This window comes from Amia ocellicauda, chromosome 23 (assembly GCF_036373705.1).
Source record: "Amia ocellicauda isolate fAmiCal2 chromosome 23, fAmiCal2.hap1, whole genome shotgun sequence".
Classification (NCBI taxonomy): Eukaryota; Metazoa; Chordata; class Actinopteri; order Amiiformes; family Amiidae; genus Amia; species Amia ocellicauda.
In genome coordinates, this window is record NC_089872.1 from 12,214,098 (window position 1) to 12,240,610 (window position 26,513).

The following is a 26,513-nucleotide window of genomic DNA, read 5'->3' on the forward strand; positions in this document are numbered from 1 at the left end:
AGGTCATTGTGTTATCCTGGTCAATTTGTGAACAGTTTGCATCCATCCATCCCCTAAGTAAACAAATCAATTACATTAATTAAACACATTTCTATTAAATCAGTTGGAACATTTTAATGTATTTTGTATTTTTATTACCTTTTAAATAGCTGTGAAGGTAAACCATGTTTTGAATTGTTTTATTCTGATTTAATTAGCTATATATATATATATATATTCTAAAAACTCAATGATTGAAGTGTCATGCATATGAATAGTTTATAACTTGTGAATATAGGTGAGAAACACATCTTGCTTTATAGTGTTACATTTACAAAATTTACTGCAGGCAGCATAAAAATAAATGAATAAAAAAAGGTAATTTTTTTACCGATTTATATGTATATTAGGTAAATGAGGGATAAATTTTGTTGACCTTTTACCATTTTTTTTTTTTTTAACGGGGAGGAAAACTTTACTTTTAGCTAAATTTATACCTCCGAGTTACTTTTCAGTGCCCTTTATGTGGATTTTTTTTAAATTATTATTATAAAGCTAGTTACTCTACCTGTATTAGTGTTACGTGTGTGATGGATTTATTTGTGAGTTTGAGGGTGTGCATTAATAAAAGTTAGCTTTATTCCCCTTTCCATCATCCCTTCCTTTGTTTCTGAGAGGGTATAATTGGCTGGGAGAAAAACTAATCAAAACTGAAACTTCCTTGGTGTGGGATTTGGCTTCCTCGTTGTGTAGTTACGCTTACTGACTGATTGCTCAAAAGGCAGGTTCCACTTCAGACTTTAGACCACAAGCACCTCCCTGCCTTCGCTGTTCTTCAATTGAGTGCTGCACGACCACGGGCTCTGTCTGTAAGAGATCCAGGTGCTTGGTGTCCTTGCATGACATGGAGTTTTTTTGCATGTAGATCAATTTTGAAATGTTCCTCTTGTTTACATTAATTGTAATGTTCATATATTATAAATAAATAAATAAAAAAAAAAAGTTGCCAAACTTTGGTAAATGTTAACAGAAGAAACTCCACTACATGTAACTTATCTTCTGGATCAGTGCATTGCTCGAATTTACAGCAAACTTTCATATCTGTTCCAGTGTCAACTGCCACGTGCTCTGCTTCAAGGGGAAACAGTTTGTGGATTTATTTTTGATTTAAATTTTTTTTTTTTTTTGTACATAAGTATTGTTAGACATTTCGTTACAGCTCTCTCCTCTCTGTGTTGCTAGTGTGTTATTTTGGCTGCATTTCTAGACTTTAGTGCTAAACATTCACTCCTTTTTGGAGGGGTTGAGTTCTTTTAGTTGGTGTGGGAAAATGGTTAAAGTTGAATGTTTAGGTTTTTATTTCTTCTCTGCATGCTGCATCATATGCTGTGGGAACTATTGGAAACTTCATACTGTATGAAAATAAAACCTTTGAAACTTGTTATTGATGTGATGATCATTTGCAGACTTTGTTTAGTGAGTAATACAGAAGAGCTGAAACTGTTCAGTCTAAGCTGCTAAACCCAAAATGTATTTTACTTTTTGATTTAATTTCACTTCCAGTGTCATTCAGTTGGTGTAATTTTATTCCACAATAAAATGGCACTCCACCTTTGGTACTAGGTGTTGAACAAGCCCACCTTGATCTTTACAGTTTATTGCAATATGCCAGTAATATTTCAAGTTGCCAATAACTTTTATAGAAATTCATAGTTACAGAAAGTTATGTACAATTGTTGGAGATCTTAAATTAAACCGATTCCATGTCCCATCCCAACAGTCCTCTGTCCAACAGGCTTGGTGTTCCAGGGTTAAACCAGGCAAGTGCGTTTACATCACGGTCCTCTTTAAAACCGCTCTGCGACTCGGCTGGCCACCGCTCGGATGTTCCCGTAAACTTTAGATGGTGGGCTTCCTGCAGGGAAGCAAACGAAAGACCATTCTGTAATTGGATGCCTCATAATATACAAGCCGGGGATGTAGATGTGTAAAAAGCATTTGAAAGCTATTAAACTGAGAATATACTGATCAGTGCTGTGCAAATATCACAGATGCAACAATAACAGGATCATTGAAAGATGTGGGGAAAGACTGCATGAAATTGCTTAATAAAAACACTGAACTGCTTTGTACAGGACAGAGAGGGAAACTGCAACACACATTGCCTATAGCCATATGTAAATCTGTATTGCCTACATAAAAGGGGACTTACCCAAGATTAAATTGCATATAGCCGTCCGTGCCATCTTAATGTTCTGGAAGGATCCTAATATGTGTATTTTTCTGTAGGTGGAAAGAACAAATTGTTCAAAATGAATTCTAAAACTATACACAAGAACATTTGGAAAATGAATAACTGATTTCTGGGGAATATAATGTAAAAAGGCTTTTCAAATCTAGTCATGCCTTCCTCACAAATCAAAGTGTGTGAAACTCCAGTACTTACGTATCCGCTAGGACAATTCTTGTTCTGGTCACATTTTCAATTGTGAATTTAGTTTTTCCTCCTTTGCCTGCTATTCTGCCTATTGCTCTGGAAAGATGATCTCCTTTCAATGGTTTAACTTTAAAAAAAGAAGAAAAAAAAGTTAACCAAAATGAAACCAGATCAAGACATTCTGGACAATTCCTTTTCAGTATGTAAGTGTGCATTTTTCTTAGATCTTACTATAAAAGGCACCCTATGTAGAGAATTGTACTCCTATTCTTAGCATGGTTCGAGCCCTGTCAATGTCTATTAACAGGCCGCACAGAGGATACACAGCTGAAGATTATTTGGACACTAGAAGTGACTTAATGGAAAGAGCACAGACACTGCTTTGCTTGCCACAGATATACAAGTGAACAGGTGCACTGATGCCAGAATGAACCCTGCTTGTACGCCTTGTAAAGCATCCCCTCCTTTCAGACTAACAGCTAGTTAACAAGCTGGGTGGGACAGTACCATATACATTGTGGAAAAACCCAGAACAATTCAATTTACCACACAGGCTGAAGAAGATTTTGCCAGAACTGGACCTCATCCAAAGTAAGTTGAGAAAAGCAGGAATAGACAGAACAACTAATCACAGGCGTAGCTTCCATTTCAATGTATTCAATCATCCAGGCTACAATATTCAAATGTTATACACTACCACATGCTGGTAATTTCCCTAAAGCAGTTTTTAACATAATAAATAGCACATCGCCCTGGGTTTGTTAACATCAACACAATACTTACCATCGGTGACATCAAAGGTTTCTAGAAACAGCTCGTCCAATCTGATGAGAGCTAGAGCATCCTGTCAACATATGAAAAACAATGTTCAGTACTTCAATACAGCACTTGTAGTGTTTTGTGGCAATTAAACAAACGCCTGAGAGCCAGTGACAGAACTGGGGTCAAAGGGCATGGCCTGATACTGATCCCTGTCCTCTGTCCCAAATTCACCTCTATCTGGGGGAAAGCTCCACGCAGTGCCATCAGCAAAAGATGACATGCAAAATACAACCACAAAATCATAAACTCATATTAACCAGCATGATCAATATGCTTTGCCGTGATACAGAAATACAGAATTGATGTTTTCATCTGCTGTGTGAGAGAGAGAAATCAGATTTCCATTATGCCTGTGAAAAGAGTCCGAGGGGATGAAACTCACCTCCACTTGAAATCCTAGAACGAAGGCTTTCACAAAATCTGTGGCTCTGGTAAGTGAGCTTATATCTTCAGTTTCTTTACAGGTCTGGTGGGGAAAAGTATTAAGAGAGACAATCTGAAATATGTATTTACAGTATAATTATTCATAGAAGTCCTAAGATTCAAGATGTTCTAGAATGTCCAACACAATTCTGCGCTCTAGAATTCCTCTGCATTTTACAAACATAACATGGTCAACCTCAGTCTAGATTTGCCAGGGTTATTTCTAACGGTTGACAAAACCAGACTTACTTTGATTTCCACGTTTCTCGTTTTCAGGTTGAATCGGACTTGGAGATGCAAATGCTCCACGATGGGAGTGAAAATCTTCAGCCAGTTCTCCTTCAGAGGGGTGTACCGGTGCGATGGGACGGGGACTTTTCGCATTTCATCCGATCCTCCCTGAATAAAACAATATACATTACACATTAAAATCTATATAAGGTGATTTGTGAATGGTAGATCTCGACTGAAGCGGTCTAGCCAACATACATGCAAAATGGACCTCGACAGGACTTCACCCCCCCCATCAATCCATCTACCACAGTATTACATTTTATAATTGACGTGTTGTTAAATTAAATATAACGGTTTGACAACGTTTACCTTAAGCTTGTCCCCTGATATAGGTGGGAATTCGGGCCTCTTGCGGGCGACTGGTTGCTCTGTGTCCATTGCCCCGTCCTCTACTTTACGCTTACGGCTGCTTTTTTTGGATTTCACTTTTTTAAACTCATCCGTGTTGGTTGGACGCTCCGCACCGGCGCTTGCTTCGCTTACTGTGTTTTCGGTTTCCATGATTAACTGTATTTGACCCTAGACTTTGCTGAACGTCCGTCCGATTTTCAGACACACTGGCTTCCACAACACGTGTGTACGGACACCATCTTGTAAAAGGACCTTTCAATGTGCCAACCGGAGCACTCCTTCATGAATGTAAATAGACGACTTTCACGTTACGTCACTACCTGTTTAGGACCCAAAGGTTACATGGTACAAAACAAAACCGATAACAACAAGCCCATATTATAAATTCGTTCCATTCTTGGATTTTTTTTTTTTTAAATAGGACTAATTGCTCTGTAGAATAATCTATTGGATTATTAATTTTATTATTGATATATCACACATGGTACTTATTTAAAAGTAAGATAACCATACTAACTTTGTTATATTTCTGTAAAAAATACAACACGTTTTAATTAAATGATTATACCACATATTATCATTTTTAATAGCCTAGTATTGCGTCTACAGTCCTACATTACAGGCAGTGAATAAGCCACACCCTGGAGCTTGTGGGGTCCTGAAGCTGTGTTTTGAGTTGGTTATTGCTAGAACAGTTTGGCAGAGTCAGGGTGAACCCTCAATTAGTCGTTCAGACGTTGTGTGTGTGTATATTTTCCTTAGTGTATTAATATTTGTTCAATATACGTTACAAATAAACAATGTCGAGCCCTCTGGAGAAGCCGCAGATTATCTCGCACATCCAGAAGAGCCTCAACTACACCCTCTTCGACTGCAAATGGATCCCCTGCAGCGCCAAGTTCGTGTGCATGGGCAACTTCGCCAGGGGGTCCGGGGTGATGCAGATCTACGAGGTCCAACACGGAGAGCTGCAGATGGTTAAAGAGGTGTGGATAATCTGCTCTGTTTTTCTCTGTCATGTGTTATTTTATGTGTTGTTACTGTAAAAGTACAATGTGTTTCTAGAAAATACTACTGGGCTGGACTGTTACCATAGCATTGCCAGTTGTGAGCTTCAAACATGGCCAAACCTTCACGCAGCCTCCCCTCTGTGTCACTTTATTACAACTATGTAAATGTTTTTGCAGGGAATTAGAAGCGTAAAATACGACATAGTACTTATCATAAGGGTGGATGGATTTGTTTTGAGTGACGGTTGAATCCATTTGCAACTTTTATACACCTGAACATGCTTTGCAATGACAGGCATCAAGTGACCCAGAAATGCTGAAGTATGTTTTATTGGAGATGCTGTATCTTAACTACTTATCTGCTGTTTTGCCTAGGTTTGATCTGATTTTATGTTTTGACAGATTGAAAAAGACAAGCCGATTAAGTGTGGAACATTTGGGGCCACTTCTTTGCAACAGAGGCATCTAGCCACTGGGGATTTCGGTGGCAACCTCAATGTATGGTAAATATGATTAAAACGTCTTATTTTGATTAAGTAGATGAAAGGTGGTGTTGTCCTGTTTGAAGGAACAGTGGAAATGATATGCATAGCTATTATTAATGAGTACTAGTACACTGTAGTAGGATGCATCTTTTTAAATTGTATTTTGCTCTTGCGAAAGAAGCATTATATTGCATGCTTAAGTTTGTATTCAATTAATTTGAAATCTGTTTGTAGGAACCTCGAAGCCCCAGATCTGCCAGTTTACTCTGTAAAAGCTCACAAGGAAATTGTGAACACCATTGATGGTGTAGGAGGCCTGGGAATTGGGGAGGGAGCCCCAGAAATTGTGACAGGAAGCAGAGATGGTGAATAAGTTTGATTTCTTAACGATTTGTTATTTACAATTGGGTACAACTAATGCCAGATACTTTTCTCTTTATACAAATTGTAAAATCTTTTTTCCTGTTCTTCTGACTGATGCGCAGGAACGGTGAAGGTCTGGGACCCGAGACAGAAAGATACCCCAGTTGCCAACATGGAACCAACCGAAGGGGAAGCGAAGCGAGACTGCTGGACTGTAGCATTTGGTACGCCTCAGAAAAGTTGACCTAATTACATTTTTATATCCTATTTAACAAAACCTTTGGATGTTATGGACTCAAATTAAACATTGTCAAGGCCCTATACCAAAACAAAACCTGTTTCACCCCCCCTCATTTAATACATTGTAAAATAAAAACAGATTTGTAGGTTAACTTTGCTTTCGTATCCAGATCATTGATATTATATAATTTTGCAGCAATGTTTAATTAGATGAGTCAGCAAGTGCACTTTTGTCTGTGGGCTCTCCATTTGCTTGTTCAAAGTGCCTTTTGAGATGAAATCTGAATTTTAATCGAAGAAAATTTATTAAAAGATGCATTTACAGTACATAGGGTGTAAATACTATTTATACACACAAGTATATAAAATCAGGTGAAGAATACAGACAGCCGTGTGAGCTGAGATAAATGTTCTATTCTATATACGTGTCATGTTAAAATAATGAGAATGAGATCATTGTTATAAAGCAGTTTGGGTAGATGTTAAAGGATTACATATATTTAATTAAAAATAACACGTTTTGACACGTACTGTTCTTAACAATTGTTTTTATTCCCTTCCTATCCTTATTCTAACTTGTGTATTCTGCTTTTAATTAGGTCATGCTTTCAATGATCAGGACCGCTGTGTGTGTGCTGGATATGATAATGGAGATATTAAACTTTTTGATCTAAGGAATATGTCACTAAGATGGGAAACAAACATCAAAAATGGGGTAAAGTATAGTAGCAGTTTCTAACATTTTATGATCAAAGTATTTGGTTTTATTATTCAGTAGTGTTACAGGAAAAGTTATACACACACACATATATACGTGTATATATGAAGATGAAATGACATTTTTTGTAAGTTAATTTGTAGCATTTATGTTACAGTAGTATTAAGACAATAGTTATACTAAATTTGATTGCTTTTATTTGCAGGTGTGCTGTGTTGAATTTGATAGAAAAGATATTAATATGAATAAGCTGGTTGCCACATCATTAGAAGGAAAATTTCATGTTTTTGACATGAGAACCCAACACCCCACAAAAGGTTTTGCTTCCGTCTCTGAAAAGGTAATTAACTGGAGAGAGATTCTTGGCTTTCCTGTTTGGAAAATGTGTTAATGGTTATTTTTCTTGTTCACATATAGAAGGTGCTTTTTTTTCAGTTTTCACAGCTGGAAATATTTGCAGGCTGTTTGCTTTACATGCTGATGACCATGGGAATGTTGGCCAAAGAGCACATTTACATGCTCAACTGGAACACTAGCCTGTACAGTTCCTTTATGAAAATGAAATGCATTTTTAGCTTTGCCAGTCCCTGGGTTGTGTTATGTTAGTATATTTAGAAGAAACAGGGTCTGTATGTTCAGAAGTGTTTTCTCAGTGTTTGAAGACTGAGCAAGTGCAGTGAGTGGGTGGAGGGGAGAGGATGGGAGGGGACAGGAGCACTTGTAGTTTGTATAATATTTTTGAAGCATGTTACACACACATTGTGAAATGCTTGAATATTCCTCTGAATTTATACTCATGTTGTCCTTGATAGGCCCATAAATCTACAGTCTGGCAAGTACGACACTTGCCACAAAACAGAGACATCTTCATGACAGCAGGGGGAGCAGGGAACTTGCATCTCTGGAAATAGTAAGTAGTGATCTATCCAGTGTGTGCACATGAAACTATCAGTGTTGTCTGCTTTAGCTTCTAGATGTTGTTTCACTGTGTAATGTTATGGCAAGAATTGCAGTTTCTGTTCTCAAAACGTGAAAGAAATGAATCTAATATTTCTTAACCCTGTGTTTATTTCAGTGAGTACCCGGCTCAGAGAATTAAGAAGGATGCCAACGATGTGGATATGGGAGTGGCAGGGTCGGTCAGCCTCCTCCAGAACGTCACGTTGTCCACGCAGCCCATCGCCAGCCTGGACTGGAGTCCCGACAAGCAGGGTCTGTGTGTGTGCTCGGCCTTCGACCAGACCCTGAGAGTCCTGATTGTTACCAAACTAAACCGAGTATAGAAAGGTATACTTGCTACAGTCCCTTACCTATAAGAACCTAGAACTGATTTCAGGAGGCAGACAGTGTACATGAGTAAAAGCAGGTGAACATCTGAGGCTTTTTAAACATATCTTTATAATTTTTACAAGGAGAAATGTTATAAATAAACACATAGGTTTTATCAGTCCAGTAAAGTAGTTTCTGCTAACTTGATTCTCACCACTGCATTTCTTGGCTTTTGCATACATTTCTGTGGAAATGTTTTTCATTTGTGCCGAGAAAAGTCTTCTCAAAGGTCACTGAGCAGCACGTTGGTATTATCGTCTCAGTGCATCGCTTCTGTACTTCCTCATATTTCATCCAGATGGTAGATCTCCTTTCAGAAGTTATTTTGTCTGAAGCAGTGAGGTATGGTATGTGATCCAAGCAAAAGCAGATTATTGTATAGTGCATAAATATGACACAATCTAAATACCTGATTCATCTTTATGATGTTATATTCTGATTTGTATTAAAAACATGTATTTAAAAAAAAAAAAAGTTAATTTTTTTTGGGGGGGTAGGGTGGTTTCTCTTGAAATGACAGTAGCTATATATATCTCTACGAAACTAATAAAGTATCCCACTGATATGAAGAAAGAAGTACAAACTAACGATTGCGTTACAAACAAAACAAAAATTAACAACATGAAAACATGAACAATATCAAGAAAATAAAGGTAAAATGTCCCACTACAAAACAGTTGTTAACATACTTTGTACAGTTTCCTGTTTTTAATCCAAAAGCATTTGCATACCAAGACACAAATTCAGATTTGCTTAGAACCAGCATTTGAATCGAAAAAACTCCTGAAGGTCCTTGTCTTCGACGGCTTTATCGTAGATGCCTGCATAAATGGTCTTCAAGAGATTTGTTTTGTATTTCTCTTCAAGAACACTAATGTATTTTTCCAGGCATCCTACAAAACACAAAACCACAAATTCAGTTTAAATTCCACATTCAGTTGTGCTTCCTTTCAAATATGCATTTGATTAAAATGTTTTGAAGATGTGGAAATATGAACCCTAGTCACACATATTCTGGAATTGGATTACATGAATAGACGCAGGGATTTCTCCATTTGTTTTAGAAGATTACCAAAACTTCTGATGCTGTATTTTCAGTTTTTGAAGATGATTTTAAAAATACATTATTTTAATAGCCATATACATTGGAGAGGAAACTACATTGCTTTCAAAAGTGTATACATTTAAAACAGTATTCAAACATGGATTTTATCAAGTTGAATTACTGTAGATCGAGAGAAAGCAACTATTAAGTAATTAGCCTTATTATTTGTTGCAATTATAGTAATTTACTTGGGTTAAGCATCTCAGATTTAAGTAGTACATACGTAGTCCCATGACCTTTCCATACGCAATGAAGTTTGAAGCCAAGTTTGGATGATCAAACAACTCTTGTTTCATAAGAATCCTCACGATCTCTCCTGTAATGAAGGCATCGTCGAAGGTCTGCTCCGCGGCAGCTTTCAGAGGAAACCTGCAGTATATTTCCACGGCGGCCAGAGGATCAGACTTCATCAGCAGGTCAGCGAGCTCGATGTAGGCATCGTGAACCTAAAAAAGAAATGCATTGATGTGGTTTATCTCCTTTCAATAATCTGAGTGACCAGCAGGGCTTTATAGTAGGCTCATAGATGGCTAAAATAAAGATGATGGTTGCCAAAATACAATGGTGTCCTTCCTGAGGTTTGTCTGATATTGTGTAGGTTCTCTGGAAACCCGGTGCTTGCCTCTGGGGCCATTGTAATGACTTCTTCATAGAGCTGGCAGGCCTGGCCTTGGGTGTCTTCAGTCCGGGAAAGAGCGCGGGCGAGACCCAGCCGGGGGGTGTGTGATCTTCGGTTTACTGAAACGGGTATATTGACGGCACTTGTGGCCTTATGCTCTGGAAGGTCTGCAATATATAAAAATAAGAACCGTGGCCATCATTCAAGCAGTTCACTGGCACTGACAGGTATTTCATGAAAGAAAACTACAAAACTAAGTTCAGTACAATGAAATCTATGTATACCATTCTTCAGTGGCAATATGAAAGCCTTGCTATTGATATATAGACATAATGTTTGTTGTGTGTTAACATTATTATCAGTAAACTGATCACCTTCACTGGTCGCTGGTTTTATTGGAGTTTGACAGCAGTCTGCTTTGTCTGACTTCCTGGGTATGACTTGTGTTTTTGAGGTTTTACTGGGAGATGAGTTTGGCCCCGTTGACTTGGTTGGAGTTGCTGCACCAGCTCGCCCCCTAGTGGAGAAGTAGCAGAAAAGACGGCTAAAGCTCATCACCAAATATACAGTGCTTACAGTGAGAGAAATTACTGGAAAAATGTGTCACCCCCTAACGGTGGTTTAATCACAAAATATGCTTTCATTTATGAGCTTCTTGGAAATGAGTTACAAAATACACATTCATTTAAATACTATATATAGACATTTATCAAAAAAGATCTAAAAATGCCCTCTGTTCAAACAGCGGTGTTAAAAGGGAAGTGAAAGGGAAGGTCTGGTGGTTACTTCTCGTGCAGCTGTGGATGTCTGTTGACTGTGTACTTGCAAAACTACAGCATCGTAAGAATTGCTATGTTTTATGTCAGAAAACATGACCCATTGACATCTCCCTGGAATGTCACATTCCAGGGAGATGTCATTGGGGCATGTTTTCTGACATGAAACATAGCAAAAGTCCTTTGGATTATGTAGATACACAAGTAGGGGAACTTAAACTAGCAACTAACAAGCTGCAGCAGTTTCTTATGTACGTGTCCTATTCCGCAGTCTGGACAGTGTGCTTGTGTTGGCCTGTGACCTTGCAGCAGGAGCAGTGGCAGCGCTGGGTTGGGCAGTGGGCACAGCTCTTGGCGAGGGAGTCCCTCCTGGACGGGCGCCAGGGGCTTTTGCTGGCATTGCGGCCCGCTGTCTAGCTGCTGCCCCTCTCCCCCGGGCTGTTCCTCTCCCTGCGGGCGCTGTTACATTGAGTGACGGCTCAGTAGCTTTCCCCTTCTCTTTCTCTCTCTCTACCTGGTCCTGCCACCACTTCTGGCCTGTTTTAAAAAATAATATTTTCTGTTGACGTGTCAGCAGTGAATGGGATGTTCTTCTCTGCTTTAAGACCGAGCCAAAATAACTGTGGCTGTGCAGTTACTCCACATCAGTGCTACAGTTGTCTAATATAACACAAGAAGTGTTCAAGCTGTGCCAAGCCCATATCCCGCTTACTTGCTAATTGTGTCGGGGGAGGTCCAGAATCTGGCATGTCCTCAAGGTCAATGCTGGCTCGGAAACTGAGGCGGGCCTCGCCGAGCACACGTGGGCTGTCCTTGGAGTCGGGGTTGTTATCGTATTGAGCCAGCTGTGCTGCACCCAGGAGGTACAGAGCGTGACTGCTGCAGGGAGTGGCACGGACTCCTAACTGGCAGACCTGTTGAGATGAAGACGATTCATGCCACAGGATGACTATTTAATCTGCAAGCACAGGCCCTGACAAAGCCTCCAGGAGCTTTAACAGCCATATGAGAAAACAATAGTCTAGCAGCCACTAGATTTGTACTCTGTACTCTGTACTCCTAACATCTGCGTGTTGGCATCTGACTTCTATGTCCTGGATATGTGTACACACTACAGTATAATATCTCCCTTAGTCAGGCTGTTTGTCAGACACAGGGTACCTTTTCCTGCATGTCTAGGAGCTCTCTGCAGGCGGGAATGGAAGTCAGTCTTATCAGGGCAGTTAACCCTTGGCACCGCTTGGCGATCCAGTGCTCTCTGCCCCTGGGCTGAGCCACGAGATCCTCCAGGAGGGAATAGTGTGCCTCCAGCAGCACCCACTCCAGCTGCTGGCCCACTGCCCCTCGAGATGGCCGCCCACACACACTCCGCGCTGCAGCATCCGCCACGCTGCGATAAAAAAAGGAAAACCAGTGAACACGTATGCAGTGTGCGTGACTCTCCTCTCGGTGAGGGGTATACGGATTCACACTGACATGTGAAGGACCTGCTCGGCGCTCATGGATTTCCCGGGACCTGGAGCTTTTCTCAGCCACTCTCCCAGACTCAGGCAGCCCCTCAGGAATTGCGCGTTCGTAACAGAGAGGGGGATTGCCGCCTCTAGGTGTTCTCTGAAAACAAACAAAACACATTCGTTTTTTAAACAGTACATGATTTCTGTGGCTTGGAATGGTCCTTGTAAAAAGTGCCTTATGAATCAGGACTGATGGGTTGATTGAGGAGCAGTTTGGCGGCTGGTGAATCGAGCACAGACCTCTCTGGAGAGCCCCCTGCCGTGGTGAAGTGTTGAGCGAGGACATGTTCCAGACCCTGCTGTAGATACATCACTGCCTCCTGCTCTCGCGGACCCGGCCCTCCGTCCTGCTGCAGCAGAGCCAGGCCGGTGTAAAACCTGAGACAGCACAAACCCTAGCCTTACTAAAATAAAAATATTGACAATGCCCCTCTCCTGAAATTGTTATTTTAGCCAGCATTTACGCCAAAACAAAAAAGCAAGAAGCTCAAAAGCTCCAACACAGCAGAGTTGCCGAGGGCCGCCGCTGTGTTGAGTCGATACCTCGTGGACGCTCTGCAGGGCTGCAGGGCGAGAGCTTTCTGTAGGTGTTGTAGTGCTTCTCTGCATTTCCCCTGCAGCAGTAGATGCCTGCCTACATAGAGATTGTACTCCCAGTGCTCAGGATTCAAAGACCAGGCATCCAGATACTTCAGAAATGCTCGGTGGAGTGGACTTTCTTCATCCGAAACCATAGCCCTTCCACTCTAAACAAGGGGATACACACTATAATTATTGTTGTTGTTTTTGTAATTACAACAGTTATTTGAAATTGCAGTCATTTGAATGAATCTTTTGTAGTTAAATTGGTTTCCATGACAAAAATATAAAATCAGAGTTTCACTGAGCACGAAACACACACATAAAAAGGCTTAACTTCTGAAAAACCCTCTTGACCTTCTTCGTGGAAAGGAACATCTCTTTGAAGTATAAATAACTGCCAAGTTACCTTTCCAGCCTGCTTTGATAGCCAGATGAAAAGGGTCTGGATGTAGTCAGCCCTGCTGGACTGGCCTTGTTCCTTCAGCTGCTGAAACTCAGCATCCAAAGCTTTGAGCTGGTTCTCCAGAGATGGCTGACCCTGGAGTCCATGCAGCCTACAAATAGCCAGGATTTCTTCTTCCCTACCAGCAGCCTTGGCATGGCTGAGGTCTTGTGTTTCCTCTTTGGCCTGATGAAGACCAAAGCAGTGTTCACCACAGGGGAACAAATTCAACTCTCCTTCATCCCCACTTAATACTGATTAAGTGCATCACGATGGTCTAGATAAATTAACACGGATTTCTATTCATTATGTCTGATTCTGTGAGTGTAGGCACAAGAGGTGAACAGGGAGACATCTTTAGAGGAAGCTCATAACCCTGTCGGGAGGCTGAGTCAATCGCATATCCACAGTCAGTTCAATCAGAAATAAATACAGTGGAAACCTTTTGAAACACAATATAGGAAACACAAGATGGTAGAGAACCTACAAGGATGCCGTGCCATTTGTCCTGTACCTTTTTCTTCAGCCCGTAGATTTCAGTAGCATAATAGTGTTCTTCCAGGGCCAGACCCAAACAGAAGTGCAGCCTTGGATCTCTTGAATTCAGGCTGATCCCTGAAGCATAGTCTACAGCTACGTGGTGCAAAGCATCGAGAGGAGATACTCCTTCATACTGAGTAAGGTCTCCTGAGTTCGAGCATAAGAGGTAGTACTGGGATTAGTATTCAGCCAGCAGTCATGTTTAGTTATTCCTCTCATTTTATTTTTAGTTTTCATGCACAAAAGCACACACTAGATTGTAAATTGTGTAACTGTGTAAGTTCTCTTTTAAAGTTGGGTATCTAGCAATGAGATCTTTATATAAATAATGTGTTCTATTATTCGCGAAATACACTTCAGCCAAATTATCTTGCCTATGTGGGAGGATGTCAGGGGAATGATATATTTGTATAGAATATACTCGGCGTGTAGGTGCATGAGGAATAAAGAGCTTCATTAAAATGTTTAAATGCAGTTTGGATCCATCCTGGTTTATGATTTTCAATAGTATCGCTTTGCTTTTCTGTTTCATTTGAAGGGAAACATGCAAACAAATCATGAATTCACAGCTCTGGTTCAACACATGGATTTTGCCTCGACTCAAAGTTAGATGAATAATAAATGAGAGCAACAACAAACAAAAAACATGCCTGCTTTGGGAAGCCTTTGTTTGTATAGTTGAATGTGCTCGTCGGCTTGACGGCAGAGTTTGTCCACGTCGTTGTCTCCCAATGCTTTGTGCAGTCTCCTCTCCCAGTTTCTTGCCTTTAAAAAAGTGTTTTTCTTAGATTGTTGTGGAGGAACCTCAAACCCCACACTCATCCTCATCCCTAGTCAAAGCATTGCCTTAATATATTAATATCAAACCACAATGACTGTATTGTACCTCTAGAGTATGTTTGGTCTGAATCTCAGGACTATCTGAAGATGCAAAGTCAGTCTTGTACCACTGCGAGTCTGTGACCTCCTGAAAAGAGAAGACATTTCGTATTTTACTAAAACAATCATTCCTACTGTTTTTGTTAAGGAAATAATTATTAGTGCATTATTATAGTTATACTCTGTTTTGGAACAGATATGTTTATCATGATATATTTAGATAACTTACATTTGAATACTTTTCCCCACTGTGTTTTTGTACTCATGGCTAACACGGCCACGTTGAAGCAGGTTGTAAAATGTTTTTGAAGTAGTGGCGGAAGGATCTTTTAAATGCGACCCACAAAAGAGTAACCTAGCAATGCCACAACCAGTAATACAGTAACCAAGTGATAAACAAACTAGTTGTAGACCGTGCATGAGGTTCATTTCAGTGACATGAACTGAAATGATCCACCTATTTTTAATAGCAACAACATTTTGCTAAGCATAACAAACAAATATTTATACCACTTTTTTTTGGCGTACATTTATATGTAACTTCATAAATATATAAACTTTTACAATACTGCCTATTTGTATTGTTTTTGTTTGTCTTTTAATAAAATACATTAGATACACTGCCAAATAGGGATCTTTGTAGAGCATATTTATTATTTTCATATTAAAAAAGATGAAAGCCACAGTGAAATCCAAAGCCGTGACTCTGATAAAAACAGATTGTCAATATTTAATGCTGACCTTTGCATCCAGCTCTGGCTCTTGCTTATGTGGACAGTGTATCGCATGTTCCCCGAGATCTGAGAATTTCACAACAGTCTCACAACCTTACAATTAAGAAAGAAAACACATTTTATTCACCTGATGGTAATTCTAATTAAAATGTCATTAAAAAAGAAATGTTGGCAACACAATTAATAATGGGAGTAATGTAGCATAATCTAGTTTACACGAATGCCTTATCTGATAAATGCTCCTAATCCGCCAGCCATCCTTTTAAAATATTCCAACCACTAATTGCTGTGGATGCTGAAGAAATCTCGCCCAGATGTCGTGCGAATTAAAACATTTGAGCATCACTGATTCAGACTGTCTTCTGAGGAAGGTTTCCTAACAGCTTCTGTTTGCTAATGGTCACGCTTGTTCATCAGTAATTATTCAAACTTTTTTATTCTCAGCCACAGTTCACAGGTTCACACACAAGTGAGAGTATGTACCTTGAAAGCTGAAGCAACACTTCACAAGGGCTGCGCTCATCCTCCTCTCCACCTCATACTCGGGGGTCTTCCAGCCCTCTCCTAGAGGACGCTCATCCAGGGGGTCCACCTTTGACCTTCGGGTGAGGACGTCGATGTATGGAGCTGAAAAGATGTGTTTTGGATCACTGCAGAAAAGGCAATAGGAACCCCAGTGATTACACAACACATTGATATATTATTTGTAGGGGGCCAAGCAACGAAAGGTGGCTGGACCACCTTTTGTAATTGTTCTGATTATTATTATTATTATTATTAATAATAATAATAATAATAATAATAATAATAATAATAATAATAATAATATTATTATTATTATTATTATTCCGCCATATATTTCAAATGGCCATCAAATGAAAACTACTAGACAGAAACTCACCAAACTTGGTATGCTGGTAGATGCCTATATGATGTCCTCAAGAAATTTGGAGGTCATACTTCATATCATTTGGTGCCAATATTGGATTAATGACAATTATTAGACAATATTCATACCACACTGAATGTACAGCTGCTCTTGAGACAGAGACAGGGGCGGACTGGCCATCTGGACGTTCTGGAAAAGTCCAGAACGGCCGTCCGTTCGTCCCCCAGACCACACTTCGCTGGCACCCAGGTTAGGGATAGAGGTTACAGACTTGGTTTTGGGTCAGGGCTTATACAAGAGATCAACCAATTAAACATTACTTTGCCCTGTAAAGGCTGTTATTGCCTTACCTCCCATTAATTGAGACAGGCCTGTAAAATGCCGTTAGAGAGATAGCACACTCAAACTCGATCTGGTCTTTTAAATCATTGAAAGTGACAATATGAGGAATCTGTTCCCGAGTGATCACGACTGTGTACAGCTGAAAAAGACAAGTAGAAAACAATATGCTTCTTTAACTGACTTGTATATTTCAAAGGTAGACAATATACATATGATGTGCTATAAAAAATGATCCAAGATTGGCTACCTATTTGCCCATGCCAGCTCTTCTGAACTGTCTGATGGGTAGCACTGTGAAACACTTGTTCATTTCAATGCAATGTCTGTCCCTGGCGATGAGTTTCTTACTTGGGATTTGGTGCCATCTGCTGAAGAAACCTGGACTTCAACCAGAGTTTCTCCAACCATCAGCTGCACAGCCACGCATGCGTCTGCGTCCTGCACTGACACCTGCATGTTGCTGTCTGGCACCTTTGGCTGCACAGTTACAGCAGTTATACAAAAAGCAACAGTACCTGCCAAAGCATTGGAAAACAATTATATATTAATAGCAGAATAGCAATGCACAGAATACATAACTATGTATATAGATCGACAGATAGATATTTGAATTTGACTCACATGTGTATTCAAAAACGTCCGGAGCAAATTCCGGCTGCAGCTGCGCATGCCCAGGTATTTGGAGACCGTGCAGCTCTGCAGTGCTGGCGGACAGCTTAGTTACCTGGATGGTGTACTTTTTAGTCGTGCCATCCTCAGCTATTACTTCAATGTCAATGATGTTCATCCCATCTTTCAGCTGAATAACCTTTGACCCGTCACCACCCAGCTGAAAAATATATATCATTGAAAACACGGTATATGTCATCATCATCATCAGCAGCCTATATCGATCCACTGCTGCATGCTGGCATCCCCAAGATATATAATTAAATATATATTCCTACTTACAATTTTGTATGATGCCCCGCTGTCGCTAGTTAGTAGATCTAATGTTATTTTACTGACGTTGCTCGGGACATTCACTTTATAATTTGTTATCAGTGGCTGAAAAGGAGGATCTAATTTTCCCGTGCAGACAGAGAGTTTCTCCAGATCGCAGTTATCCATTGCATTTGCACTTACAGACGGTTTGTTAAGATGGAAATGAACGACACGAGTAGCTGTCCGTCTTTGTCTGTTTAGTTTCTGTGTCAAGATGTAGCCATAGGAACAGGTGCAACTATTGTTTTAAATTGGATCCTATTTTTAAAATGCATTTGTATTATCTTGTATGAGACCATTCATCCCAATGCCAGATTTGCATATGGTTGAAATCACATCATCTCTTTTAACTGGGAAACAAGTTTCTAACGAGGAGAATGTAAAACCACAACAGTTACAACCGTTGCATTATAGTAGAGGCCTACAATTCCCACAATGCAACGCGCAACAACCATTTCCTGAAATGTCACCTTTAACCCAGGAAATACAAGTGTGCTGTGAAACGCGTGTGGAAGTTGTGGTGAGCTTAGTGTTTTCTTTTTGCGAAATTGTATCTTATTTATTACTCGCATTATTGTAGATATAGTTTTATTTTCTTGCTGCAACGTAATGAACAGTATGTTAGAACAATTGCGATTCCTGTTAGCCTATTTCAGTTTTAATATTCATTTAAAAATATAGACATACATCATATTTAAGATGCCAAGTAAGGTAATTTCAGGATTTTTGTGCTATGGGTTTGTTTAATAAAGAAAACATTGTCCTGTTCATTAGTGGAATAGAGTTATATTAACGCTAGTAATTTGATTTAAGTCACGTTTTAACAATGTAACCAGTCAGTACGAAATATAACCTTTTCTCTACAGAATGTAACTTTGCAAACATTTTGTTCAATTTTTCGTTCACATGTCCCCAAAACACAGAAAACTACTTTTACATTAGACTCTTCACATGCTATGAGGTGTTGACATGTGAGACGTGTGCAAATATTAGCCAGTGCATTGTGTTTTTAGACATTATTTTCATTTTCAGAAAATGGCCGATGAAGATGTCCCTGTGGAAGACTATCCGTCAGAGATCGCAGAGTACCTGACAGGCTTTGAGTCCTCCCTGGGCTCTGTGAATGAGATGATCAAGACCATGATGTCCATCTCTAGGAGCGAGCTTCTTCAGAAAGTAAGTCACATTAAAGGTTAAATACCAGGGATATCTCTGCACTATTATCATCAAGATATATACACAGAAGTTCAGTATTCTTAAATGATGATGAATTGGTAAATTGTAATGTTTAATTTCTTTGTCAATTTAAACTGTATATGTATGAAGGTGGAATAGTGATTTGTGCCTTTTCATTTTAGTTGGACCCCCTTGAACAAGCAAAACTGGATCTGGTCTCGGCTTATTCCCTGAATTCCTTGTTTTGGAGTAAGTATTTCTGATCAGAACATCCCTCTACAAAGATTATTTCTTTTTTGTGTGTATGCATACATCTAATCTCTTCTCCTTTGGCAGTATACTTGGTGACACAAGGGATAAACCCCAAAGAGCACGCAGTTAAACAAGAATTGGTAAGTATTTTATTATTATTATTATTATTTAAAAATCAAACGCACAAACATCTGCTTTCTGCTGTTGGATTGACCAGGCAAGAACAGATGTGACGCTAGGGGATAGTAAAATCCCGATTAAAATGTATAGACTTCACCCCGGCTTGTGACTATACTTGCCTAGATCTGAACTATCGATATGTTTTTTTATATGGAAATTGTTTTCTAATGCAGTCTGAAAGCTTTTTTGGCATAGTCTTATTATGTTATATGGGGAAACGTGACAGTTGTGACAGTTTTACGTGGTGTTTTGTGATCTGGTTTATCTTTTGCCAGCTACAGGATACATCTTGAAATTCAATTATTCTAAGAATCTCAAAACCATTTTTATTTCTCCTTCAATTACACAGTGGTCAGAACAGAAGGCTTGCACTGTACATTAGATAAGGTGTATATTTTCCAGCAAATATTGCCTCATATGTTGTCCCTGTGCAAGGATATGACATATTTTATTTTGGTTTAAAACAAATAACAAGGCACAATTCGATAGAGATATTACAATCGGTCAGATATTGTTTACAAAGAAATAAAATATAAAATATAAAGTATTTGTATATTAAGCCGAGCATCTGTACTGTATATATTTAACACAGTTGGGCAGCATATCTGTGATTTCCAAAGTCTACAAATGTCTCGCAAGTAATAAAGTTGCATAAATCTGATATCGGATACGAAGTTACTGTATATAAACTTAAAATCATTTGATAGGACAAGTGTAGAAATCATCCAAATATCTAAACCCTTTGTAAACATTTCGTATTATTTTTCCACAAGCACTTTATGAAGGAAACTGCTTCAAAAATGGTTTTCTCTACTGTAGAAGCAATATACTGTAGTCACATTTATATAAAATACATAATTACAAAATTACCGCAATAGAAATGCATAAAATCATGTGTTTATATGTAAATATGTAAATTGTTGATGGGTTACATCTGAAACCAAAATGAATTCAGTTCCTACATCAGCACAAAAACAACTTCTTCACTAAACCGAGCCATAATTTTCTCTTCCTATAAATAACTTTTTTTTTGTTTGTAATTCTCCTCGCATAAAAGCTTTTTTGGCAGTAGACGTGAGATGTGGTCTCGTACTTTTTTTTTTTTTTTTTTTCTTGAAGAATTCCATTCTGATATCGAGCTCCAGATAATTAGTTTCCTGTTTATTAATCACATAATTGTTATATCTACTATCTAACTCTAAACGATATGCAATCCCGCACAGAATTACTACTTTAAAAAATAAAATGATACAGAGCTGAGTAGATCTTTCGCATGTCTTGTGAGGGATCATAATGTTGGCTGTGTAATCAGTTTTTTTTTTTCTTTTTCTGGGGGTGGAAGTAGGTGTATGTCTGGGATTGGTTATCTTTTACAAGTTAAGTTAGCTCACATGTTTCTATTTTGGCCAGAGGTGCATTGTGAGTTTACTGTTTAATAGTTATGTTCCTTGAGATGTTTTGCCCTTCCAATAAACGTCAGTGTTTTTTTTTTTTTTTAAGTTTTATTTCACAATTCTTAGATTTGTTTTTGTCTTTCCCTGCTGAGCAGTGTATTTGACTTTGAAGAGTTCCAATGCTGTTGTACTCACATATAAATGGGGATTCCAATATCCATACTTTATTTAAAAATAATAATTGTGCTATACAACTTGTTCCATTGTTTCTTGCAAATAGATACATATTTAAGTATTCAAACCTTTAAATTACCCTCACATACTTATTGAATACTTACGTACTGTGAAGTGAAAGATATTTCTCAATTTTTGGACGGCAGAAAATACCTTCTGCTTGTAGAGAATGATCTTGGTTGGATCCACACAGCCAAATTATAATGAGTGTTGTCTCAGAGAGGTGCTTGTTCTGCAATCACACACACACTCGCAAAGCTATGGCAAGATAATTGTAATTGCTACTGTCACATGAAATTCTAGTGAATAAACACTGTCAACAATGGCTTTGGAATCACCATAAACTTGTTTCATTGTGCAGGAGAGAATAAGAACTTACATGAACAAAGTGAAAGAAATCACTGACAGAAAGAGAGCGGCCCGCCTGGACAAAGGAGCAGCTTCTAGGTTTTTGAGAAATGCTTTGTGGGAGGCCAAGTCGGAGGAGCCCAAGGCTGCACCTGAAGGTTCACATCAGTCAAAACGCAGAAAGCGGAGCTGAAGAAGAACCGCAACAAAAGAGGAGAAGAATGGACGCGTGCCGAAGACGACAACCTCTCCGTGCTGAGTGAATTGTGTGAAGATAAAGGGATTTCTCAAGACAATGCTTGAAGACACTTAATTAATAAGCAATTGTCTTTCCCGTACTTGCAATTAAGACGAGACACTGCTGGAAAAAAAACTGCATTTTCGTTGCAGCTCTTGGTAATGTAGGAACCTGTATTTTATATGCATAAACCAACCCAACATTCATCCCTAGATTGTAAGAGTCTGAAAATATGTACATAGAATATCAAGTAATTTGCAAACAAAATAAATACAGTATACATCAAATTGTGTCATGAGTTTAACATTAGTCAAGTTTGTATGTAGAAATTCTCTCTAAAGATTGTGTTGTTGTTGTGTTGATGTGTATTAAATATAATGGATCAAACATGTTCTATGAAGTTGCCAATGAGAAGACTGGATCGGCATTTGTTCACATAATTATTGTGTGTGTACATGTTTATATCCACAATATATAGAACATGTTCAGTTGCATTGTGTAAAATGTACCTCATGTCCTCCTCTCCTTTTCCTGTAATCATCCCAAACTTCTCATGTTTACTCAAATGTTGCTTTTCATTTGTGCGTTCCAGTCAAATCAATCTGCCCGTGCTAATCAAACGCAGGAAGCAGACGAGTTGCCATGCTCCAGGGTACTGTTCAGGGTACTTCATAATGGTTTTCAAGCAGGCTCCGTTGTTTTATGTTTGTTTTGCAACCATTTATGATTGTCTCCTGGTCTGAGGAATGTTATAATGGTGTTTTGTATTTTTAAGTGTTTTCCTTCTTTACCAATTAATTAAGCTTGTTCGGCTTCATTGATTTCAGGTTCAGCTCAGTTTGAGATCCCGTGTCAGTCCAGCCATGTCGTTTTTCTAGGAGTGTATTGAAAAAGTGCTTTTATTTTTTATTATTATTATGAGCTACTAAATCCCCGAACTTGTAATTGTGCCATATATCCTCACTGAGGACAAATTTGGTCATGAACCAAGAACACGACCCAGGAACGAAATAGAAAAACAAACTGCAGTCAGATGACATGCAGTTCAATTTCCGTCTTGACTTTATTTATTTCTTTTTATTTGTTAGTATCATTACTGTTGGAGACATCAGTGTGTAATAGATACTGACACCATCAATGCAAATAACCCGAGGGCTAGAGTGAGGGCAAGGAAAGGTTTCGTGTCAAAGCTCATTTACTTGTGATTTATTTTACAATGTGAAACTTTTATTTCCACAGACAAACTGAACATTTTTTTTTTTCCTCTCTGAAACAACAAACAGTGGGATCTGTGTTAAGACTTGCTTGAAAGGTAGTTGTGCAAGAACATGACAAGTAAAATCTGAGAGGTAGTTTAGGGACTAATTAAAATATTGCTTCAGAACAGGATGACTGTTGTTGGGAGAGCTGCGGCTGTAATTCTGTGTCAGTTTAATTTCTCTGTGTGGTGATATGGCAAAGAATGCATATCGTGCAGCAGTGTTTTTAGTCTGCAATAATTTCATTGGAATCAGCATTTAATGGCTCAGACACACCACTAATTATATTTATTAATGCCATGGTATTGGAACAGCATCGAATAAATGTGCACCTTTTAACAGGAATAGTTTGGGGCTGACAAGAATTACATTTTAATTACAGTAATGGTGTGTTCTTGGGAAAATCCAGAAAATGACTGTAGTGAGAAATGCCACATTCTGGCCAGGGAAGTTTGTGTTTCTATCCCATCATATCAAGACTAGAATCCCAGTAAGGAAAGGACCATTTAAACAAAAACTGTTCAAATAATTTGTAAACACGATATCTGTGACATTACATTTGTGGCAGAATAATGGCAGCAAAACTGTTTAATACAACTTGATAAAATCTAACCTTCTAACATGACTAAACCACACACATGTCAAATGTTACTTAATTATACATTCCTTTAAGGTTAATGGCTGCAGATGAATTAAGTTTGGCTCGGTTGATGGCACCTGTTAAATAATGTAATGGTTTGAGCACAGAGGGCACAACTTCTAGGTGCAGGATTCTGGAGAACAGTTGTTTGTTTCTGTAGGTGAACTTCAGTTTGCCACTAGTTTAGCTGTATTAAAACATTTTGGACACAACTCATGGGTTTTACTTCCAGCCTTCATTCTGCCTGCGTCCACAAACATTTTGACAGCTGTACCTTTTTCCTTATAAAATATAAACATTACAATAAAGAGGTTTTAGTGATGTCCTCAATCAGAAAACTTGTTTAATTATTCTTTGCAATTAAGATGAAAAATCCCCGCACAGCTGTTTGCAGCTGGACTCTTAGTTGTTTTCTGTATCTGTGACCCAGTGTTTGTGGTCATGGTCTGTAACTTTGTTCAATGTCCATGAAAAGTGCTGTACTGTACTCTCCACAGTGGTGTTATCTGTGAGTATTCGGTCTTTAAGTGGTGAAGGAGATGTAGTTTGAGTACAAAAATACTGATGTAGCATGCAGTTATTGTATCGAGGTACCCTCTGTGTATGTTGGCAATGCGGGTAGTCTTTGCCAAGGGGGAAACGGTTGTTTTTGTGATTTAATATAATAATAAACTTGACTCACGCTAAACTTCCTTGTTGTTCTTATTGGACTTGTCTGCACATGAAAGGTTAGGGTTGACTTCACCACGTAGTGTCATGTGTGGGTGATTACCATCAGGGTGTGAATTTGAAAAAAATAAAGAACTGGAAAAGACAATAAGTCCAAACAGGTGACAACTCTTTAAAGTTGGCAATACAAGTTTGACAGAAAATGGCCAGGAATATTTCAGTGTATGATTATGAATCAGTTGACAAGAGTTTGTTTGTAGTGTGGTGAATGATTTTGTACTCTGTAGAGTTAACCGACTGAGATTTGTTGTTATTAGTTGTATAAGATAACAAAGAACATACGACCTATAGAAATGTATTAATTTGTTGATTTTTTTTTTTAATCATCCGTTTACCGTGGAATAGTCGGCAGCAAAGATATTTCTCCACTTCAAAGGAAGTACGTGTCAATGGGCTTTAATTCAGCTTTGCAGGGAGGTATTTAAGATTCTCAATCATGGTGCAGTCATGAGTTCCTGAGAGGCAATTTTCAATTAGCCTTGCTAGGCTGTAGTACAGAGCATCAGTTATTAGCCAGCGCTGAAGAACCGGCCTCCACTTGTAGGGCACAACAGTCGTTTAATTTAATTGAGAAGAAGGCCTGAGCATTAACCAGATGATGGCTGCTGGGTGAACGCTGGACAAGAGGGAAATCCCTGGCAACCTGCTTTTACCTATTAATGCAATTGTTAAATGCGTGGTCGTTGTCTGACATGACTCCGACGTGATTTACGGTGCCGAACGCTTCAGGCAAGACCTTAACACACACTACCATGCCAATCTCCGGAGTGTCTTTGTGCTTTTGTTTTTTGAGCTGCTACTGAAAAGCGTCCTTTTGTTATTAATATTGCCTAGCATGTGTCTAATGGCGAACTAATTATAGATCTCACTGAGGTCATTGTGGATAGGTTACAAAGTGTCCTTCATTTATTGGCCTGTGCTAATAAAATCACCACCGACGGCAGGCATGAACAAAAGGAAAATTAACTAATGGGATAGAAAATGGGCAACAGGGATGACTAGAAGCAAGCAGAGGTATGATATAGAGTTGTTACAGTTGCTGTATTCTCCCTGTGGCCTATAAAGTTTGCCGTTCAAAGTCAAAATGAACCTTTTTCTGTGAAAAATGTGTGCTAATATGCTGTTTAACCTGGGGCGGAATAAGATTAATGATGGAACCTGGCATTGTATCCGATTTTGTGAATTATTTCGCAGGCTGCCATTCCGGATGAGGGAATCGTCCACTTCCTGGTCCTTTTTTGGTTTGATTTGATCTGATTTGGTGATTTTGCTTTAAGCTGGATCTCATTTGCTATCCTTCATAGTGAGTGTACAGCCGTTTCTGTGTATGCATCTGGCTCGGTTTCAAGACTTCTGGATCTGTGGAACGGAGCATTTACTCGTAAGCTATTAAACTGGTCATAAGAGCTTCTTTATTAAACGATTGCGACTAAATAATAAAGAAAGTTGCTTTATAGTCTACTGCTTGTCTTTAAGTATCTGAAAGGGAATACTAAACCCATAACTCTTTCTGTATCTGAACTCCTATCTGTTCAAGATTATGTTTTATTAAAGACTTCTGTACATTTCGTGGGGGGGAATCATGTAAACTGGAGGAGTCCATAGCCTCTGAACCCCCTCCTAATCAGCACCTATGACTTCACTGGCAATTGCAGTCTTTCTAAATAAAGCCCGAGACTCCAGGGGCCTCGGGAGAATTCCTGATGTGACGGATGGTATGGAGAGTGGCCCAGGGCTGTTTATATAAGCACTCAAAACATTCTTGTAAGTAATTTGTGCCACCTTCCATTCACCTTGTATCGTGCAGATGGATAGATTAATCAAGATAAGAGTTTTTTTATTTTATTTATGCACATTGGCTTCACAGGCAAGTTATATTTCAAAGCGAATCCGGTTTTGTGATGGAGCTAAACTCAAGCAAGTCTGGAACGGTCTGGCAAAAAAGTAGTCTTTGCACGGGATTCTTCAGGAGAGAATCGGGAAATCAAGGACTTTAAGACATTAAACTCCGTTTTACTACCTCAATTTGAAGCTTTAGACGTATTTTGCCACATAAAATCCTACACGTATTTGATCAAAATGCTAAATATTGTTTATGTGGCCTCTTTAGAAGAACAATAACTCATCAGGCCTTGTTAGACTGTTGCTGAAGGTTTATTTTATTCGCACTCCTACCAATTTGCCTTTGTAACTTTATCATACAAAC

The 26,513-nt window shown here is 38.9% G+C and overlaps 5 protein-coding genes across 6 annotated transcripts in view; 3 read left to right on the forward strand and 2 right to left on the reverse strand.

Moving 5' to 3' along the window:
- Positions 1–1,423, forward strand: part of LOC136718824 (calcineurin subunit B type 1) — a 22,615-nt gene extending 21,192 nt beyond the window's left edge. For both annotated transcript variants that reach the window (XM_066696574.1, XM_066696575.1), the window contains one exon: positions 1–1,423. This exon is cut by the window's left edge and continues 834 nt beyond it. The gene's annotated coding sequence lies outside the window, so the exon portion shown is untranslated.
- A 124-nt stretch (positions 1,424–1,547) lies between these two features.
- pno1 (partner of NOB1 homolog) lies at positions 1,548–4,568 on the reverse strand. The gene is made up of 7 exons (XM_066696572.1): positions 4,265–4,568; positions 3,911–4,060; positions 3,621–3,704; positions 3,200–3,260; positions 2,426–2,543; positions 2,192–2,262; positions 1,548–1,894 (listed from the first exon to the last, which is right to left on the reverse strand). Exons 1-7 carry the CDS (start codon positions 4,454–4,456, stop codon positions 1,827–1,829), a joined length of 744 nt encoding a protein of 247 aa, XP_066552669.1. The 5' UTR covers positions 4,457–4,568; the 3' UTR covers positions 1,548–1,826.
- A 394-nt stretch (positions 4,569–4,962) lies between these two features.
- Positions 4,963–8,925, forward strand: dnaaf10 (dynein axonemal assembly factor 10). The gene is made up of 8 exons (XM_066696571.1): positions 4,963–5,292; positions 5,719–5,819; positions 6,036–6,166; positions 6,287–6,388; positions 7,004–7,119; positions 7,328–7,462; positions 7,935–8,032; positions 8,198–8,925. Exons 1-8 carry the CDS (start codon positions 5,107–5,109, stop codon positions 8,403–8,405), a joined length of 1,077 nt encoding a protein of 358 aa, XP_066552668.1. The 5' UTR covers positions 4,963–5,106; the 3' UTR covers positions 8,406–8,925.
- On the reverse strand, positions 8,501–18,179 carry LOC136718819 (uncharacterized). The gene is made up of 19 exons (XM_066696570.1): positions 17,825–18,179; positions 17,495–17,702; positions 17,222–17,388; positions 16,882–17,012; positions 16,126–16,292; positions 15,650–15,735; positions 14,916–14,996; positions 14,680–14,794; positions 14,004–14,176; positions 13,454–13,675; positions 13,009–13,211; positions 12,706–12,843; positions 12,428–12,562; positions 12,113–12,341; positions 11,664–11,865; positions 11,254–11,488; positions 10,550–10,692; positions 9,780–10,342; positions 8,501–9,344 (listed from the first exon to the last, which is right to left on the reverse strand). The coding sequence occupies exons 1-18, from the start codon at positions 17,981–17,983 to the stop codon at positions 10,077–10,079; spliced, it is 3,060 nt and encodes a 1,019-aa protein (XP_066552667.1). The 5' UTR covers positions 17,984–18,179; the 3' UTR covers positions 8,501–9,344; positions 9,780–10,076.
- Positions 18,180–18,288: 109 nt separating this feature from the next.
- On the forward strand, positions 18,289–21,966 carry c1d (C1D nuclear receptor corepressor). Its single transcript, XM_066696573.1, has 5 exons — positions 18,289–18,377; positions 18,890–19,033; positions 19,216–19,282; positions 19,370–19,425; positions 21,455–21,966. The coding sequence occupies exons 1-5, from the start codon at positions 18,321–18,323 to the stop codon at positions 21,632–21,634; spliced, it is 504 nt and encodes a 167-aa protein (XP_066552670.1). The 5' UTR covers positions 18,289–18,320; the 3' UTR covers positions 21,635–21,966.
- The last annotated feature ends 4,547 nt before the right edge of the window (positions 21,967–26,513 follow it).